This window comes from Kogia breviceps, chromosome 11, assembly GCF_026419965.1.
Source record: "Kogia breviceps isolate mKogBre1 chromosome 11, mKogBre1 haplotype 1, whole genome shotgun sequence".
Classification (NCBI taxonomy): Eukaryota; Metazoa; Chordata; class Mammalia; order Artiodactyla; family Physeteridae; genus Kogia; species Kogia breviceps.
Window position 1 is genome coordinate 102,584,808 of NC_081320.1, and position 14,214 is coordinate 102,599,021.

A 14,214-nucleotide genomic window follows, 5' to 3' on the forward strand; every position below is an offset into this window, starting at 1 on the left:
CGTGAGCCTCTGCAGGGCCGGGGGGGGGGGATTAGCGCCCAGACAGCGTTTAGGAGGAAGCGTTTTCCTTGCTGGCTCTTCAGCCGTTCAGGACTTCCTCAGGGCGGCTGTGACAGAACAGGTGTGCCAGCCTCGCCCTTCTCTCTGGGGAAGCGGGAGATGCCAGGCTCTCGGGTCTGAGCCAGATGGCGACGGCAGCCCAGCGTCCTGTCCCTGCAGAGCTCCTTTCTCGTGCAGGCCTCCGGCGCCTGTGTGTCTGACGGCTTCTCCCCCAGCCTGGGAAATTTCTCCTCTGGCTCTTTACTGCTTCTGTATGTGGGTGCTTAGGACACTGTCCTCTGCAGAGGGGAGCCGCCCCCTGTCTTCTTTAAACGTGCGGGGGAGTTGGTCCCGATGGGAGAAGCGAGACGCGTGGTGACCACCCCGCGGCCGTGTGGGGCGCGTGGGGCGCGTGGGTCCTGCGCGCGGAGCCCCAGGCGCCTGGTCCGGGAGGGTTTGGAGTGGGAGTTGGTGCGCCAGGCCCTCCGCGCCTTTCCTGCCGGCGCTTCCTCACGTCCCTGCTTGCTCGCTCCTGGGTCCCGGCCGGCCCAGCGGGCAGGGGCCGCGGGGCAGCGCTCGCGCCCGCCTGGTGCCCGGGCAGCTGAGGCGTGTCTCCACCTTCCGTGCAGGTTACCACTACAACGACCTCGTGTCCCCGCAGTACCTGAGCCTGATCGCCAACCTGTCGGGCTGCACGGCCCACAGGCGTGTCAACAACTGCTCGGACATGTGCTTCCACCAGAAGTACCGGACGCACGACGGCACCTGCAACAACCTGCAGCACCCGATGTGGGGCGCCTCGCTGACCGCCTTCGAGCGCCTGCTCAAGGCCGTGTACGAGAACGGCTTCAACACGCCCCGCGGCATCGACCCGGGCCGGCACTACCACGGGCACCCGCTGCCCATGCCCCGCCGGGTGTCCACGGCCCTCATCGGCACCGAGGCCGTCACCCCGGACGAGCAGTTCACCCACATGCTCATGCAGTGGGGCCAGTTCCTGGACCACGACCTGGACTCCACGGTGGTGGCCCTGAGCCAGGCCCGCTTCTCCGACGGGCAGCACTGCAGCTCCACGTGCAGCAGCGACCCGCCCTGCTTCTCGGTGGCCATCCCCCCCGACGACCCGCGGGCGCGCAGCGGGGCGCGCTGCATGTTCTTCGTGCGCTCCAGCCCCGTGTGCGGGAGCGGCATGACGTCGCTGCTCATGAACTCCGTGTACCCCCGCGAGCAGATCAACCAGCTCACCTCCTACATCGACGCCTCCAACGTGTACGGCAGCTCCGAGCACGAGGCCCGCGCCGTCCGCGACCTGGCCAGCCAGCGGGGCCTGCTGCGCCAGGGCATCGTGCAGCGCTCGGGCAAGCCGCTGCTGCCCTTCGCGGCCGGGCCGCCCACCGAGTGCATGCGCGACGAGAACGAGAGCCCCATCCCCTGCTTCCTGGCCGGCGACCACCGCGCCAACGAGCAGCTCGGCCTGACCAGCATGCACACGCTGTGGTTCCGCGAACACAACCGCGTGGCCGCCGAGCTGCTGGCGCTGAACCCGCACTGGGACGGCGACACCGTCTACCACGAGGCCCGCAAGGTGGTAGGGGCGCAGGTGCAGCACATCACCTACCGGCACTGGCTGCCCAAGGTGCTGGGCGAGGCGGGCATGAAGATGCTGGGCGAGTACCGTGGCTACGACCCGGGCGCCAACGCCGGCATCTCCAACGCCTTCGCCACGGCCGCCTTCCGCTTCGGGCACACGCTGGTCAACCCGCTGCTGCAGCGGCTGGACGAGAACTTCCAGCCCGTGGCGCACGGCCACGTGCCGCTGCACAAGGCCTTCTTCTCCCCGTTCCGCATCGTGAACGAGGGCGGCATCGACCCGCTGCTCCGCGGCCTGTTCGGCGTGCCGGGCAAGATGCGCGTGCCCTCCCAGCTGCTCAACACGGAGCTCACCGAGCGGCTCTTCTCCATGGCGCACACGGTCGCGCTGGACCTGGCCGCCATCAACATCCAGCGCGGCCGCGACCACGGCATCCCGCCCTACCACGACTACCGCGTCTACTGCAACCTGTCGGCCGCCCACACCTTCGAGGACCTGAAGAACGAGATCAGGAGCCCCGAGATCCGGGAGAAGCTGCAACGGTGGGTGTGGGGAGGGGGGGGGGGCGCCAGGCAGCCCAAGGGGGTCGTGGTCCCTGGATGTGAGTCTCTGTCTGTGCAGCCTCGGGGTCGGGGGGCACGCGGAGACGGGTTGGGGGCGGGTAGAGGCTTGACTTCAGAGATGAGGGGCCCTGTCCGGCGGCCCTGATGGGGGGGGTGCGGAGGGATGCGATCGTCGGGCAGCATGAGACTGGCCCCCCCGCGCTTCGGGGAAGTGACCCCGCTGCAGCCTCGGGAGCCCGAGCGCCGGCCCTTGGCACCGCAGGACGGGCGGGCCCCCAGCTGTGAGGCCTTGTCCGGAGTCCTCTCCCTAAACCCGCTGTCCCCCAGACCCGGGCCCGTTGCCACGCCCCCCGCACCCCTGTCCGTCACAGGCAGCAGCCTCCCCTCTCCTGGGAGAGGGCTCGCTGGGCCGGGGGCACGGAAGTGGAGGACGCCCAGTGCACGGGGCAGGGCCCCTGGGGACCCCCGGGCAGCCCCTCCTCCGTGGGCCCACAGAGGCCAAGGCCGGCCCTGTCAGGCCACGAGGGGCCGGGGTCTGGCGGGACGGGGCTTCCTGCCTGTAGCGGCTGCCTCCTCCCCAGGATCTCTGCGTCCAGATCGCTGGTTAGACAGGGTCCCCACGACTCATCCGCCCCCGCCCCTCTCGCGTCCAGTCTGCCCTGGCTCCTTAGGTCTTGTTTTTCTCCTTAATCGTTCCGGTCTGTCTGGGGGGTCTTTAATGGAAATAACCACTCACTGGAGCTTTCCCACAAGGGTCCCCTGTAGCCCACTGGTCACCGTGTACTTACAGTATGTTCTTTCCCATTTGGAAGAACGGTTTGAAAAAGAAAAAAATGCTTTTCCGTAAAGGCTCACTCGGGTCATTTTCTGGGCTCTCCTGCTCACTAAGAGGTAAATCGCTGATGCTTCAGTCACACGCTTAACAATGAGGTTCAGGCGTCTTCTCTTTAGGGCCTGGCCTGTGTCTTCCGGAGAAAATCACTTTTACTCGTAGTTTATCGCAGGTTGTGAATAAGCGAACGTCATGCGCTACAGTTTAAGCTGTTCCAGCGTTCGTTTACATAACGGCGTCCGGTTGCCCGGTACAGAAACGCACGCGGCCCCCCCCCCGCCCGGTACAGAGACCTCTGTGGCACGGGCAGCCCAGCCAGGCTGTGCCGACTGTCTGTGTCTGTGTTCTATATGCTCCAATACCCTCCATTGTTCTTGTCCAGGCTGCCGAGATCTCTTTCCCAGCGTTTCTTTCCTTTGCCCAGCGTCTGTCAAAGCTGTCTGCTCTCCAGCTCCGCGCTGCCGGGAGCTGGGGGCCCTGGGCCTCGAGTTCCAGGGGCGCTGGGGAGGCAGACAGCGTGACCCACCCCCGGGAGAGTCACGCGTTTACCCCCTTCTGGGTCAGGCCCGACTCGCCGAGTGGGGAGGAGACAGGTGCCCCGGCGGAGCGATGACACGGGACGGCGGGCCCCAGCTGTGGGCTGGTGACGCCGTCAGGGAGGAGAGGCGCTTAGGCGGGGCTGCGGGGAGCGTGGCCTTGCACCTGTGTTTGTGGCATCCGATCAGATCTGTCCGTTTCCGGGTGCACGGCGAGGGGGAGGTGTGGCCTGTGCTGGGGGGCTGCGAGCGGGAGGGGGGTGCCCTGCTTCGGTCTGGGGTCTGCGGGGCCCACCTGTGTGGCCAATCACCCGGGGGAAGGGGGCCCTGCCCAGGAACGGGGTGTCTCCTTTGGGAAAAGCCCCTGCAGGCGGAGAGCCAAGCTCACAAGGCTCTTTCTGACTGTGTTTCCATCTGAACTAAAGTTCAGTGTGAACGTCCTCGGGTTTGGATAAAGTTCAGTGTGAACGTCCTCGGGCTCGGATAAAGTTCAGTGTGAACGTCCTTGAACTTGGGGAGAGTGCGGACGGCGTGTCCTCGGACTGAACGCCCTTCCGGCAGCTTTGCGCTCGCCCTGCTCCTGAGATGAGGACGGCCCAGCACGGCCCTGTCCGCGGTCAGCACCCCTAATCCAAGCAGGTGGAAAAGGCGTCTCAATTACAGGACGCACTTAAAAGGCCCAGTGGAGCTTTGGATGGCAGCTGAAACTAAGCCATTTTCATCTTCCGAGGGTGTCAGGAGAGATAGATAAGAATGATGTTATAGAAGTTGTCAGCTCTTTGCTTGTAAGCATTTATTTCTAAGGAATTGGAAGAATTTGATGAAAAAGTTAGTGCTTGAACGTTCACACCTTGCTGTCTTAGTCTTTTGTGCGATTTCTACTTAGTAAGTAGTTTCTTCTTAGCAAGTATGTTTTCAGGATATGGTAGAATCCCAGTATTGTTTTGAAAATGTGTCTTTAGCTGTATGTAGCTTCTTCTTCATATGTATCTATGACAAAAACACTGGAAGGGTTTATATTAAGATGTCAAGTTGTCTCTAAATAGTCAGGAAAGGTATGGTTTTAATTTCCTTCCTTGTGTTCCTCTAAGCTTTGTATAATAAATATATCTCCGTGTGTATTTTATCACGTATATATAAACGGGAAATAGAAACATATCTTTAAAATATAATGGATAGATGCTTTAAAGAAATAAGTGGATTTTGCTAAGTGAAGATCTGAATAACGTCAAATAATGATAAAGAAGACATGAGGATTTTATTTTCCCCTTGTTGCTGTGCTCTTCACCAGGTACAGCTTTGCTCAGTGAATTTAAGGCTCCACTTGGTCTCATAGGTTGTACGGCTCCCCGCTCAACATCGACCTGTTTCCCGCCCTCATGGTGGAGGACCTGGTCCCCGGCAGCCGTCTGGGGCCTACCTTGATGTGTCTGCTGAGCACGCAGTTCAAGCGCTTACGGGACGGGGACAGGTAAATGCAGATGCACCTGCCGCCAGGTAATTCCGTAGGTGGAGGTGTTTCTGGCAAGCGGCCTGTGCTGGTCCATCAGAGGAGCTGGCCCCTGCTGATTTTCGTGCAGATTTCTGGGTCTTTGTTCTTTGAGTGGCTCGCAGTAACGTTTTTAAGTGAGAACCTAACTGAACTAGTCTCATCGCTAGCCAAACGGAGTGGGAGGAATATTTTAACCAGCCCCCGGGGGCTTTTGCGTTTTCGTGTTTTCCCTGAGCTTGCTCTCGTTCTGGGGAACGCAGGTTGTGGTATGAGAACCCGGGGGTCTTCACCCCCGCCCAGCTCACGCAGATCAAGCAGACGTCGCTGGCCCGGATCGTGTGTGACAATTCAGACAACATCACGCGTGTGCAGAGGGACGTGTTCCGCGTGGCCGAGTTCCCCCACGGCTACAGCAGCTGTGACGAGATCCCCCGGCCGGACCTCCGCGTGTGGCAAGACTGCTGTGAAGGTGGGCGTCCAGGGGCCCCGGCGCTCACCGGGGTCCGTCCTCCTCCCCGACAGTCCGGGTGGAAGCTTAGTCCCCGCTAACGCGCGGGCTGGAATCGGCACAGCAGTGAGAACACCAACGAAACAGGCAGCTCTAGGGGGTTGCTAAATCCTGGAGAGTCCGTACGGAGCAGGGACGTGGAACCTGAGAGTAATTTAAGTCATGAGTTTGAAGAATTTGTAATGCCAAGAGACAGGGGTTAGTAATGAGAACCACGAAGTGAAAGAAACAGACGGCAAAACTTTAATGAGGTTAGCTCCCAGCTTTTCTTTAAAACCTATCAACACGCCAGCATTTGATAGCCTGCTTGTCTGTACCCGCAGATAAAATATGAACAAGAAACAGATCGAAAAGCTTGCCAGACATCACATTTAATTTTTAAAAATGCATGCTGTATGGGGCTTCCCTGGGGGCGCAGTGGTTGAGAGTCCACCTGCCGATGCGGGGGACGAGGGTTCGTGCCCCGGTCCGGGAGGATCCCACGTGCCGCGGAGCGGCTGGGCCCGTGAGCCGTGGCCGCTGAGCCTGCGCGTCCGGAGCCTGTGCTCCGCAACGGGAGAGGCCGTAGCAGTGAGAGGCCCGCGTACCGCAAAAAAAAAAAAAAAAAAATTCATGCTGTGAGTTCTAAATGTCCAGAAGAGCTTGTGTAAGCAGGTAAATGTGCTCTAAAACACCTTCTGAGGAAGTAGAGAGTGACAGGTGGCTGCGCGGTGGCCTCACCCAAGCACCTGGGAGCCCGTGAAGGGGGCGATGCCAGTCCTGCCGCCGCGGCTGTTTCTGGATGCGCCGTCCAGGCGGCTCCTACGCGGCCTTCCGGAGCCGGGCCGTAGCTAACCTCAACTGCACGTTCTCATTTGAACATAATTTTGGTTTTATTCAAACTGTGATCAGAGACCCAGGGGACATTGCAGGAGGGGGAACACTGAGGACCCATTCTGGGTAACCCTGCTCTCGTGGTGAGGAAATGGGGCCCCGAGCCTGGGGCGACGCCACGGGCCACACAGCCCCTGCGGGTGAGGCGGGCAGGGAGGGCCCAGAGCCCCGGCCCCCGGCCCCCGGCCCTCAGCCTGCGGCCGGCGATGGCCGTGGACACCAGGTGCAGAAACCAGGGTTTTCTCTTCCACCTCGTTATTTCCACAGGAATAGCCCTGGCCAGGTTGCCCTCGCTGCTAATTAATTTTAGTTATAGCTGTTATTTTCATTAGTGAGTATTGAAATCTGGGTTGGTGCACGTTCTGTGTGTGAGTGAGTGTGTCTGGCGTGATTCTGTGTCTGTGGCTCCTCTCTGTGCGTATGTATGATGTGTGTAACTAACATGGAATATGTTAAATGTATGTATAATGAATACGATTTGCAACGTTGCCGGAGAATTCACATAAAAATTAAAACTTTGCTCATTACATGCCCAAGTTTCCCAAAGCATTAATTTCTCATTTTTATAGCTGTTGGGAACTTGTTTTGTTCTTTTCACTTTTTTGAAAAAATATTCTGACTCGTATATTAAGGTCGCAGCAGTTTTCCACACGTACGGCAGAGAATTTGATTCTGGTGTTTGCAGACAGTTGTTCTCTTTGAAAATCATTGGAAAAAGCCAATCCTTCTTTTCCGATGCAAAAACTTCATTTTCTGATAACTTTACCAGATAGATTCCCTGTAGCTGCTTAGAAAGAAACAGAGACAGGTTTTCTGGGGTTTTGCTCCAAAAACCCGAAGTCCTCTGAGAGCCTGAATCTTGGCTCCAGGCTTTGTCCTCTGTGTCACAGCCCAGAGCCTTTTCCTGCTTCAGCTGGACGGTCACAGATTTAGGCACTTGATGCAATTTCTGACATCCTTTCTTCTGGATTCTTTAACTCTTAAAAATAGCAGGCATAGCCTTCAGCTGACAAAACTTAAAGAATGCTTTATAAGCTTTATCCGTTTTTATTTTAGTCCAAAAGCCATATCTAAAAAGTGGCAGGAAAAAAAAGAGTTATGGTTTGACAGAACCAAATGTCGGTAGCTGTTATCGACACCTCAGTGTTTATAAAAGACTCACTTAACCCAAACTTTCGTAAGCTTCATCTCTTAATTGTGTATTTGTTTAATCCAAGTACGAAACCTCCACACGTGAGAAACCTAAGAAGCTGCTCTTGGGAGGATGAGTGTCTTTTTCTCTTGACCAAAGTTATGAATTTCAGCTTCTCTGTGAGTCACGGAGAGGAAGACACACACACGCACACAACTTTGAGGTCACTGTAGAAGTTACTGAACTAGTACCAACAGCTCCTGTGTGGGCAGGACGGCAGGCGCCTGCTGCACCCGGAGGAGGGTGTCGTCGGGGGGAACACTGGGGGTCGGGGGGCTCCAGGCCGCTCACCTGGGGAGGGGTGGGGGGGAGAGGGGACGGTGCCTCCACCCCTGCCGACCTGAACTCCCAGCGTGTCGTGCAGGAAGGACAGTGGTACTTGCCGAGCCGCTCTTTCTGTCCCTTCGTGGGAGTCGAGACCCTAACATGTCTGCACTTCGCCCTCAGACTGCAGAACCCGAGGGCAGTTCAACGCGTTTTCCTACCACTTCCGAGGCAGGCGGTCCCTTGAATTCAGCTACCGGGAGGACGAGCCGGCCACGGATGCGGGGCCTGGGAAGATGCCAAGGTACGGCCGAGCCCCGCCGGGACCGCGCACCCTGCCGGCTGGCCCTTGGGTGTGTGTGGGGGGGTGCCTCGAGGGCACCCACGCAGCCACTCCACGCGCCCTGCCCTTGGGCCCGGGAGCCGCACGCCCTCGGCTGAGTCCTGAGGCTCCCTTGCTTCTCCCGAGCAGATCCGGGACGCCCGGGGCGAGGCCCAGCAACGCCTCGGCCACCGCCTTTGAGCGCCCACCAGTAGCAGGGACCAGCGACTTCCGGGAGTTTGTCCTGGAGATGCAGGAGACCATCAGGGACCTCAGGAAGCAGGTTGGGCGCCCCCGTCCTCACCTCGCCGGCCCCTCTCCACCCGTGGGCCCGCTGTGCGTTTTTCCCGTGACGGTGAAGGGAGGATGCTGCCCACGCACCCCTGGTCCTCGGTCCGGGAGCCTCCAGGGAGGTCGCTTTGGTCTCTGCCCTTCTCGTTGGCCTGGCTCCAGCGGGGCCACATTGAGCTGCCCTCGGGCTTCCTGGGACCGGGGACCCTCGGCCGTGGGCTGCCCACTGGCGCGTTGGGTGAGGAGCGTGGGTTCCCCCCGCACACGGGCGGTGAGGGGCTCCGGGTCAGGGCCACGCAGAACTCAAACCTCACGTCCTGCCCAAAGCCTCCTCTTCAGGGACGACTGTTAAACCTCTGCTCCCAGGGGCGATCAGGAGGTTCTGATGGACGTCAGGTCCCCTTGGAGGCCAGAAAGGCTCCGGCACTTCGTACTCCGGGGCTCTTCCCTGGGGGTCTGCGGGCTTTGCAGACAGTGAACGCTCTCCCCTCCGCACCCCGCCCTGCCATGTCTGTACGGGGGTCTCAGGGTGATGTCACCTAAGTGGGAGTGAAGAGTGAGACCTCAGGTTAAGGGGACGCCTGCAGATCTCAGCAGGTCCTAGTGAGAAGGGCTTCTGATGCTGTGGAACCTTCCAGAGACAGGCCTGCGGTGGGGGGGGAGCTGTGGTGCAGGCCACGTCCTGCTTCTGGGGGTCTCAGTCGCGGGCTTGGAAGACGTTTGTATCTTCCGTTCAGCCCCGCGGAGAAGCGCCCCGGCTGCTCTGCATCTGCGCTGTGCTTGCCCTGTAGCTTCTCCGCCCTCCTCGGGGTCTGGGGACAGAGCTGGCAGCCTCAGGTGCTAACAGACTCGCCACAGTTAGGGGGGTGGCGGGGGTAGGGCAGGCCTGCCCCCCTCCTGCCCCAGCCGGCCTCCCGCCGGGTTCAGGGCCCGGACGAGAAGCCCTTTGCCTGAAGCTGGAGACGGAAAACCCAAGCAGATCCTGAGCTGAGCGCGCGGCGTGTCCTGAGGGCCCGGGGCGGGGCCGCACCCTTGATGAGTGCCCAGGGCCAGACGGCTGACCCGTGACCCCTAAGAGTCCACAGGGGGCGGCGGAGAGGCCGGGTCGCTCTGCGCAGACGGGTCAGGCTGACCGGAGACGGGGGTGCAGGACGGGGCAGTGAGCGGCTGGCCCCCCGCGCCCGGCGGCGCCCGTCCCACAGCTCGTTTATCAGCCACTTGAGACTCGGAAAGCCCGAACGAGGGGGGGCTCGGTGAACGAGGCGGAGGTTTACTTTCCTTCCGCGCGTCCCAGAGGGAAATGAGCCGGGGCTGCCGGACCCTCCGCCGTGCAGAGGCCCGAGGGTTTCCAGCCTCCGTCACCCCGTCAGCGCCTCCCTCCCAGCAAGAGGGTGGCCTCAAGCAGGGGCCCGTGCGCGTCGGGGTCGGCAGCCGGGCACGGCCCGGAGCTCCTTTGAGAAGCTAGTGCAGAGTGTCCTCGTCACCCGGCCCCGTGTCGGCATCCTCTCTGCTGCTTTCTAAGGTTTCTCTTCTCTTCTTTACCGACTGCTCCCCGTACCTACAGTCCGCTTCTGGCCTCAGGCACGGTGGCGGTCAGGCCGGTGTCACGGAGCTTTTGGACAAACAGCTGCCTAACGAGTAAATCTGAGGTTCCAGGAAAGTGCTCTATAATATTCACCTCGGTCCCCGTTCGTCGTGAGGCATCGAGCAGGCGCGCGGTACCCAGGCCGCCCGCCGCGTCCTGGTGACCAGCGCTTCCGCTTTGCCGCAGATAAAGAAACTCGAGTCTCGGCTCAGCCCCGAGTGCGTGGATGCGGACGGCAGCTCGCGTGCGGACGGTGCCACGTGGAAACGGGATCCCTGCACCGTCTGTGAATGCTGCGTGAGTGTGGACGCTGCGGGGGACCCGGGCAGGCCGCAGGGCCGTCGGGGTGCTCAGCTGTGGGGACCCCTCCCACGTCCCTTGAGAACTCGGGGCTCTTCCCCCGGAGCCGTGGCTGAAGGTCGACACGGACATCGCTGCCCCTGGTCAGCGCGGGGCACTCCCCACTGTCTCGGCCCTGGAGCAAGTGGACCGAGGGGGCAGGCAGTGGTGGCCGCGGGGGAGAGGGGCCTGGCCGCTGCCCAGGCTGGGCGGGAGTTTTGGGGCCGGGTCGGGAGCCAGGACTGGAGGACGGCGGGCGGGTCGGTGCAGGTGGGGAGGGGACTTCGTCCCCTGGCCCCGGAGGAGCAGGGGTCCGTCAGGTGTCCCTGGTGCTTGTCAGGTCTGGGCACAGCCCTGTCCTCCCAGCTCCTCTCTCGCTGGCCCTCCTCCTGGTTGACACCCAGGGACGTGATCCCGGGGTCCCCAGTGGGAGGTCAGAGCTGGGGGTGGGGTGAGATGCAGGGGCCGGGTCCCCAGCACTGATGGGCTCGGGCGCCGTCTCTCCTCCAGGACGGGCAGGTCACCTGCTTCGTGGAGACTTGCCAGCCGGCCGACTGTCCAGCACCCATGCGGGTCGGCGGGGCCTGCTGTCCTGTCTGCCCGGGAGACTCCGTGGGGAAGCAGCCCTGAGGGCCTCTGAGCCCTGAGCTGCCCCCTCGTCCCCTGGAGAGCGAGGCCGGAGCGGGCGGTGCAGGGGACGCGACGGCGAGGCTGGGACGTCTCGGGGCCACGGTTCGGAGCCGTGTCGGAACTCGCCCAGGGGGCTCAGGCCGCAGTGTTCGCCGACAGACCACGGAGCAGACACGTGTCCTAACTTCATGTTAGATTTCTCAGGTTTTTATTTAATTTTTTCTAAATGAAAAATTGGTGCTACTATTAAATTGCACAATTCAATCATTTAGGCTCCTAAATTGATTTCACCTAATATCACCGTTTCTTCTCAACTGAAAGTTAGTCCCGCTTGGTTCTGGCACCAGGAGCTTGCAGAGTGGAGCCGCCAGAGGAGGGACACGGGATTTGAAAGAAAATCAGTCTCTGGCGCATGGAGCCGTGTCTGCGGAGCGTGTTGGGTGACTGGTCAGGGCAGTGAACACGTCCCCCCAGCCCCGGCCCTCGGCAGCTCCCAGGGCATCACCTGGACCCACAGGGCGGATGACCCCGCCTCCTGGAGCTGCAGCCCGTCCTGCGGCTCCCGACTCCTTCGCCCGGGATTGGAAGGTTTTTCAGCCGCGTCTAGAACAGGTCTGCGTTCACCTGTAACTTGCACGCGCGCTGGCTGGTGTGGCCCAGATGTGAAAGCCGTCCGCTCCACACCACGGTACCTGCTGAGCTGCGCGGCCAGCGTTACCCGTGGCCAGCGCGTGCTGTGTCCCACCAGAGCCCACGGGAGGGCCACAGTGCTCTAGATTCTTCTTCCAACGGGAGGTGTTCGAATGTTGGGAACTTTCTAACTTCAGGTTGTGCGAGTGCATTGAAGAAAAGCAACCGATCCCTATACCTCATTTCTGTTTTCACAGCGTGTGATGTTTTATGAGATTTCGCCCATGTTTTAGTTTTAGATACATCAGGAAAATCATTTCCACTCTGCAAAAGTTCTCGTAGGATTCAGTGAAAAGCAACTTCCATACCTCATGGTCTCTGTCTTTTTAACTGACCCAAAACCTCCTGTCTTGTTCCAAATACAAAGTGGTCTGTGTTCTGAGAAACGTGTCCCTGGACACCCTGCTCAGTTCCGCAGACCTGAGTGTCCACAGCGAACCGAGTCCTATGCTGGGCACGGATACAGCGCCCGCCTGCCCTTCCCACGGGAGACCCTCAAGGACCCCGGCCATCTCGGTCCGAGGGGCCAAAGCCTGCGGCCCGTGTGGAGCTCATCACAGGGGGCGGGGGAGGGGAGGCAGGGCTCCCGCCAGCATCCAGCAGGTAGTGGGCAGTTTGAAAGCCTGGTTTCAGCCCAGCACAGGCCTCCTTCCAGGCCACAGGTGACCCCAGTGCCTGCCCTGCTAACATTCCAGCCCGAGGACTTCACAGCAGCTTAAACACGGTCGGCTTGAAGTCTGTCCTCACACATCACTGAGTGATCAGTAAGAACTCCAGTGTTTCACAGGCACGGGACTTCCTTTGAAATAATAACTCACACTGAATAAATAACCAAATCTTGGAACCAGTCTCTGTAAGCAGAAAACGGATACCTTTGTCTGAAAGTTGATGGCTGTGTAAGTTGCTCAGGTATAAAATCCCGCCTTCTGGAGTGTTTCGGTGTCTGAAGGTGTCCGGGAGGTCTATCTGTGGTTTCGTGCAGAGGGTGGGTTTAGACAGGCAGCCTAGGACGGCATCGTCTAGCCCGACGGGAGGCTCCCTGTGATTCACAGAGAAGTTCTGCGGTTGCGGTCGCGGTTGGAACGTCTGCAGAATCGGCCGTTTGATGAGGTGGTGGGAGGGGCCTGGACACGCCTCCAGCCCCGTGGGGAGCTGCGTGTACATATTCCCTGACTTTTCTAACCCTTTGCCAGGAGCAAGTGCCTTTCTTCTGTTCATTGTAATCAGTCCGTCACCAAAGAGACGTTTGCACTGTGTAACGATGCCTTTCAGTTCCAATAAATGGGCCACATTTTCACACAGAGAGTGGGTGTTCTTCTTTTCATGAGCCGATCCCAGAGGCGGGTCCCCGGGGGAGCCCAGGGCCTCTGCGTGGACCACCATTCATAGAAAAATGTGGAAAAGGAAGCAAAACAGGGGGATTAGTTAAATAGAGGCTGTCCTCCCCTGTGTCTGGGATGCAGTCCTGTGGGCAGAGCTGACCCCCGTGTTGTGAACTTTGGACAGGGTGGGGGCGGGCTCCCAGGAGAAACCTCCGGCCCCTACCCCACCCCCGAGGTTTCTGGCTCTGTGGCCAGAAACGTGTGACTGTGCGACAGCTTTCCAGCCCCTGGGGCCCTGGGTCCGGGCAGCAGAGAGGATGCCGTCCTGAAGGGACCTGGAAGGGATGTGAGGGTGTCTTTGCAGGAGCTGGAAAATCATGACTCTTTATGGAGTTATCACAAGAAGAAAGTTGAAAGGGGAAAATTCAGTACTGAAGCTTTTGAATTTGCCAAATCATTTCAAAATCGGTGATGAGCCACTTGAACTTTCACGATCCTGCCTCGTTGCAGGCAATGCTGAGCCCGAATCCTCTGACGCTGTCGTGGGGAGCCCGCCCAGGTCACAGGGGAAGGTGAGGGGCTGCGAGGAAGGACTCGAGCAGCTGACCTCTCTTCGAGTGACGGACGTCGTGTTACATACGTTTTTGTGGAACGTGAATAAGTTTCCGCTCCACGTAGCGTTGGGTAGCCGAGGGCCGCCGTGAGTGGGTGCAGAAGGGCGTGTGCGCCGGAGGCTGATAGAAAGACGGGACGGGGTGGATGTGGAGGCCAGGCTGTGGACCCAGAGCGGGACCTGCCTGGGCTTCCTCTCCCTCCCCCGAGACCCAAGACCAGCACCTGTGCCGTGTGCCGGCCACACCTGGTGTGCTGACCGCGCCTGGGGTGGATGGCGGCCCCCTGCCCCACGGAAGGACCATCCGTCAGCCTGAGCTGGGGGGTGGGAGAGAGCAGTCCCCCTTTGGCCAGATCCTGAGCAGGCACGGTGACGGCACGGTGCCCTGACCACCTCCCCAGGGGACCCGGGGGCCAGAGTCCGTTCCACTCGGCTGGAGGCCGCCTCTGCCAGAGGCTGGGGCCACAGGCAGAGGTTCATCTCACCTGGCCCACCTGCAGCTCGCCTGCTCTCCACCCCTCAGTCAACAAAG

The 14,214-nt window shown here is 60.2% G+C and overlaps 1 protein-coding gene across 9 annotated transcripts in view; it reads left to right on the forward strand.

The window, feature by feature from the left end:
• PXDN (peroxidasin) overlaps positions 1-13,044 on the forward strand; it is a 147,196-nt gene extending 134,152 nt beyond the window's left edge. For 4 of the 9 annotated variants that reach the window (XM_067008243.1, XM_067008242.1, XM_067008240.1 and 1 more), the window contains 7 exons: positions 669-2,172; positions 4,898-5,032; positions 5,314-5,522; positions 8,074-8,194; positions 8,360-8,495; positions 10,275-10,385; positions 10,938-13,044. In XM_067008243.1, coding sequence (XP_066864344.1) covers positions 669-2,172; positions 4,898-5,032; positions 5,314-5,522; positions 8,074-8,194; positions 8,360-8,495; positions 10,275-10,385; positions 10,938-11,057 — 2,336 coding nt within the window. In that variant the 3' untranslated portion in view covers positions 11,058-13,044. The remainder of the gene's footprint in view (positions 1-668; positions 2,173-4,897; positions 5,033-5,313; positions 5,523-8,073; positions 8,195-8,359; positions 8,496-10,274; positions 10,386-10,937) is intronic. The other 5 variants (XR_009338078.2, XR_010835668.1, XM_059078765.2 and 2 more) reach the window with 3 other exon arrangements.
• Positions 13,045-14,214: the final 1,170 nt, after the last annotated feature.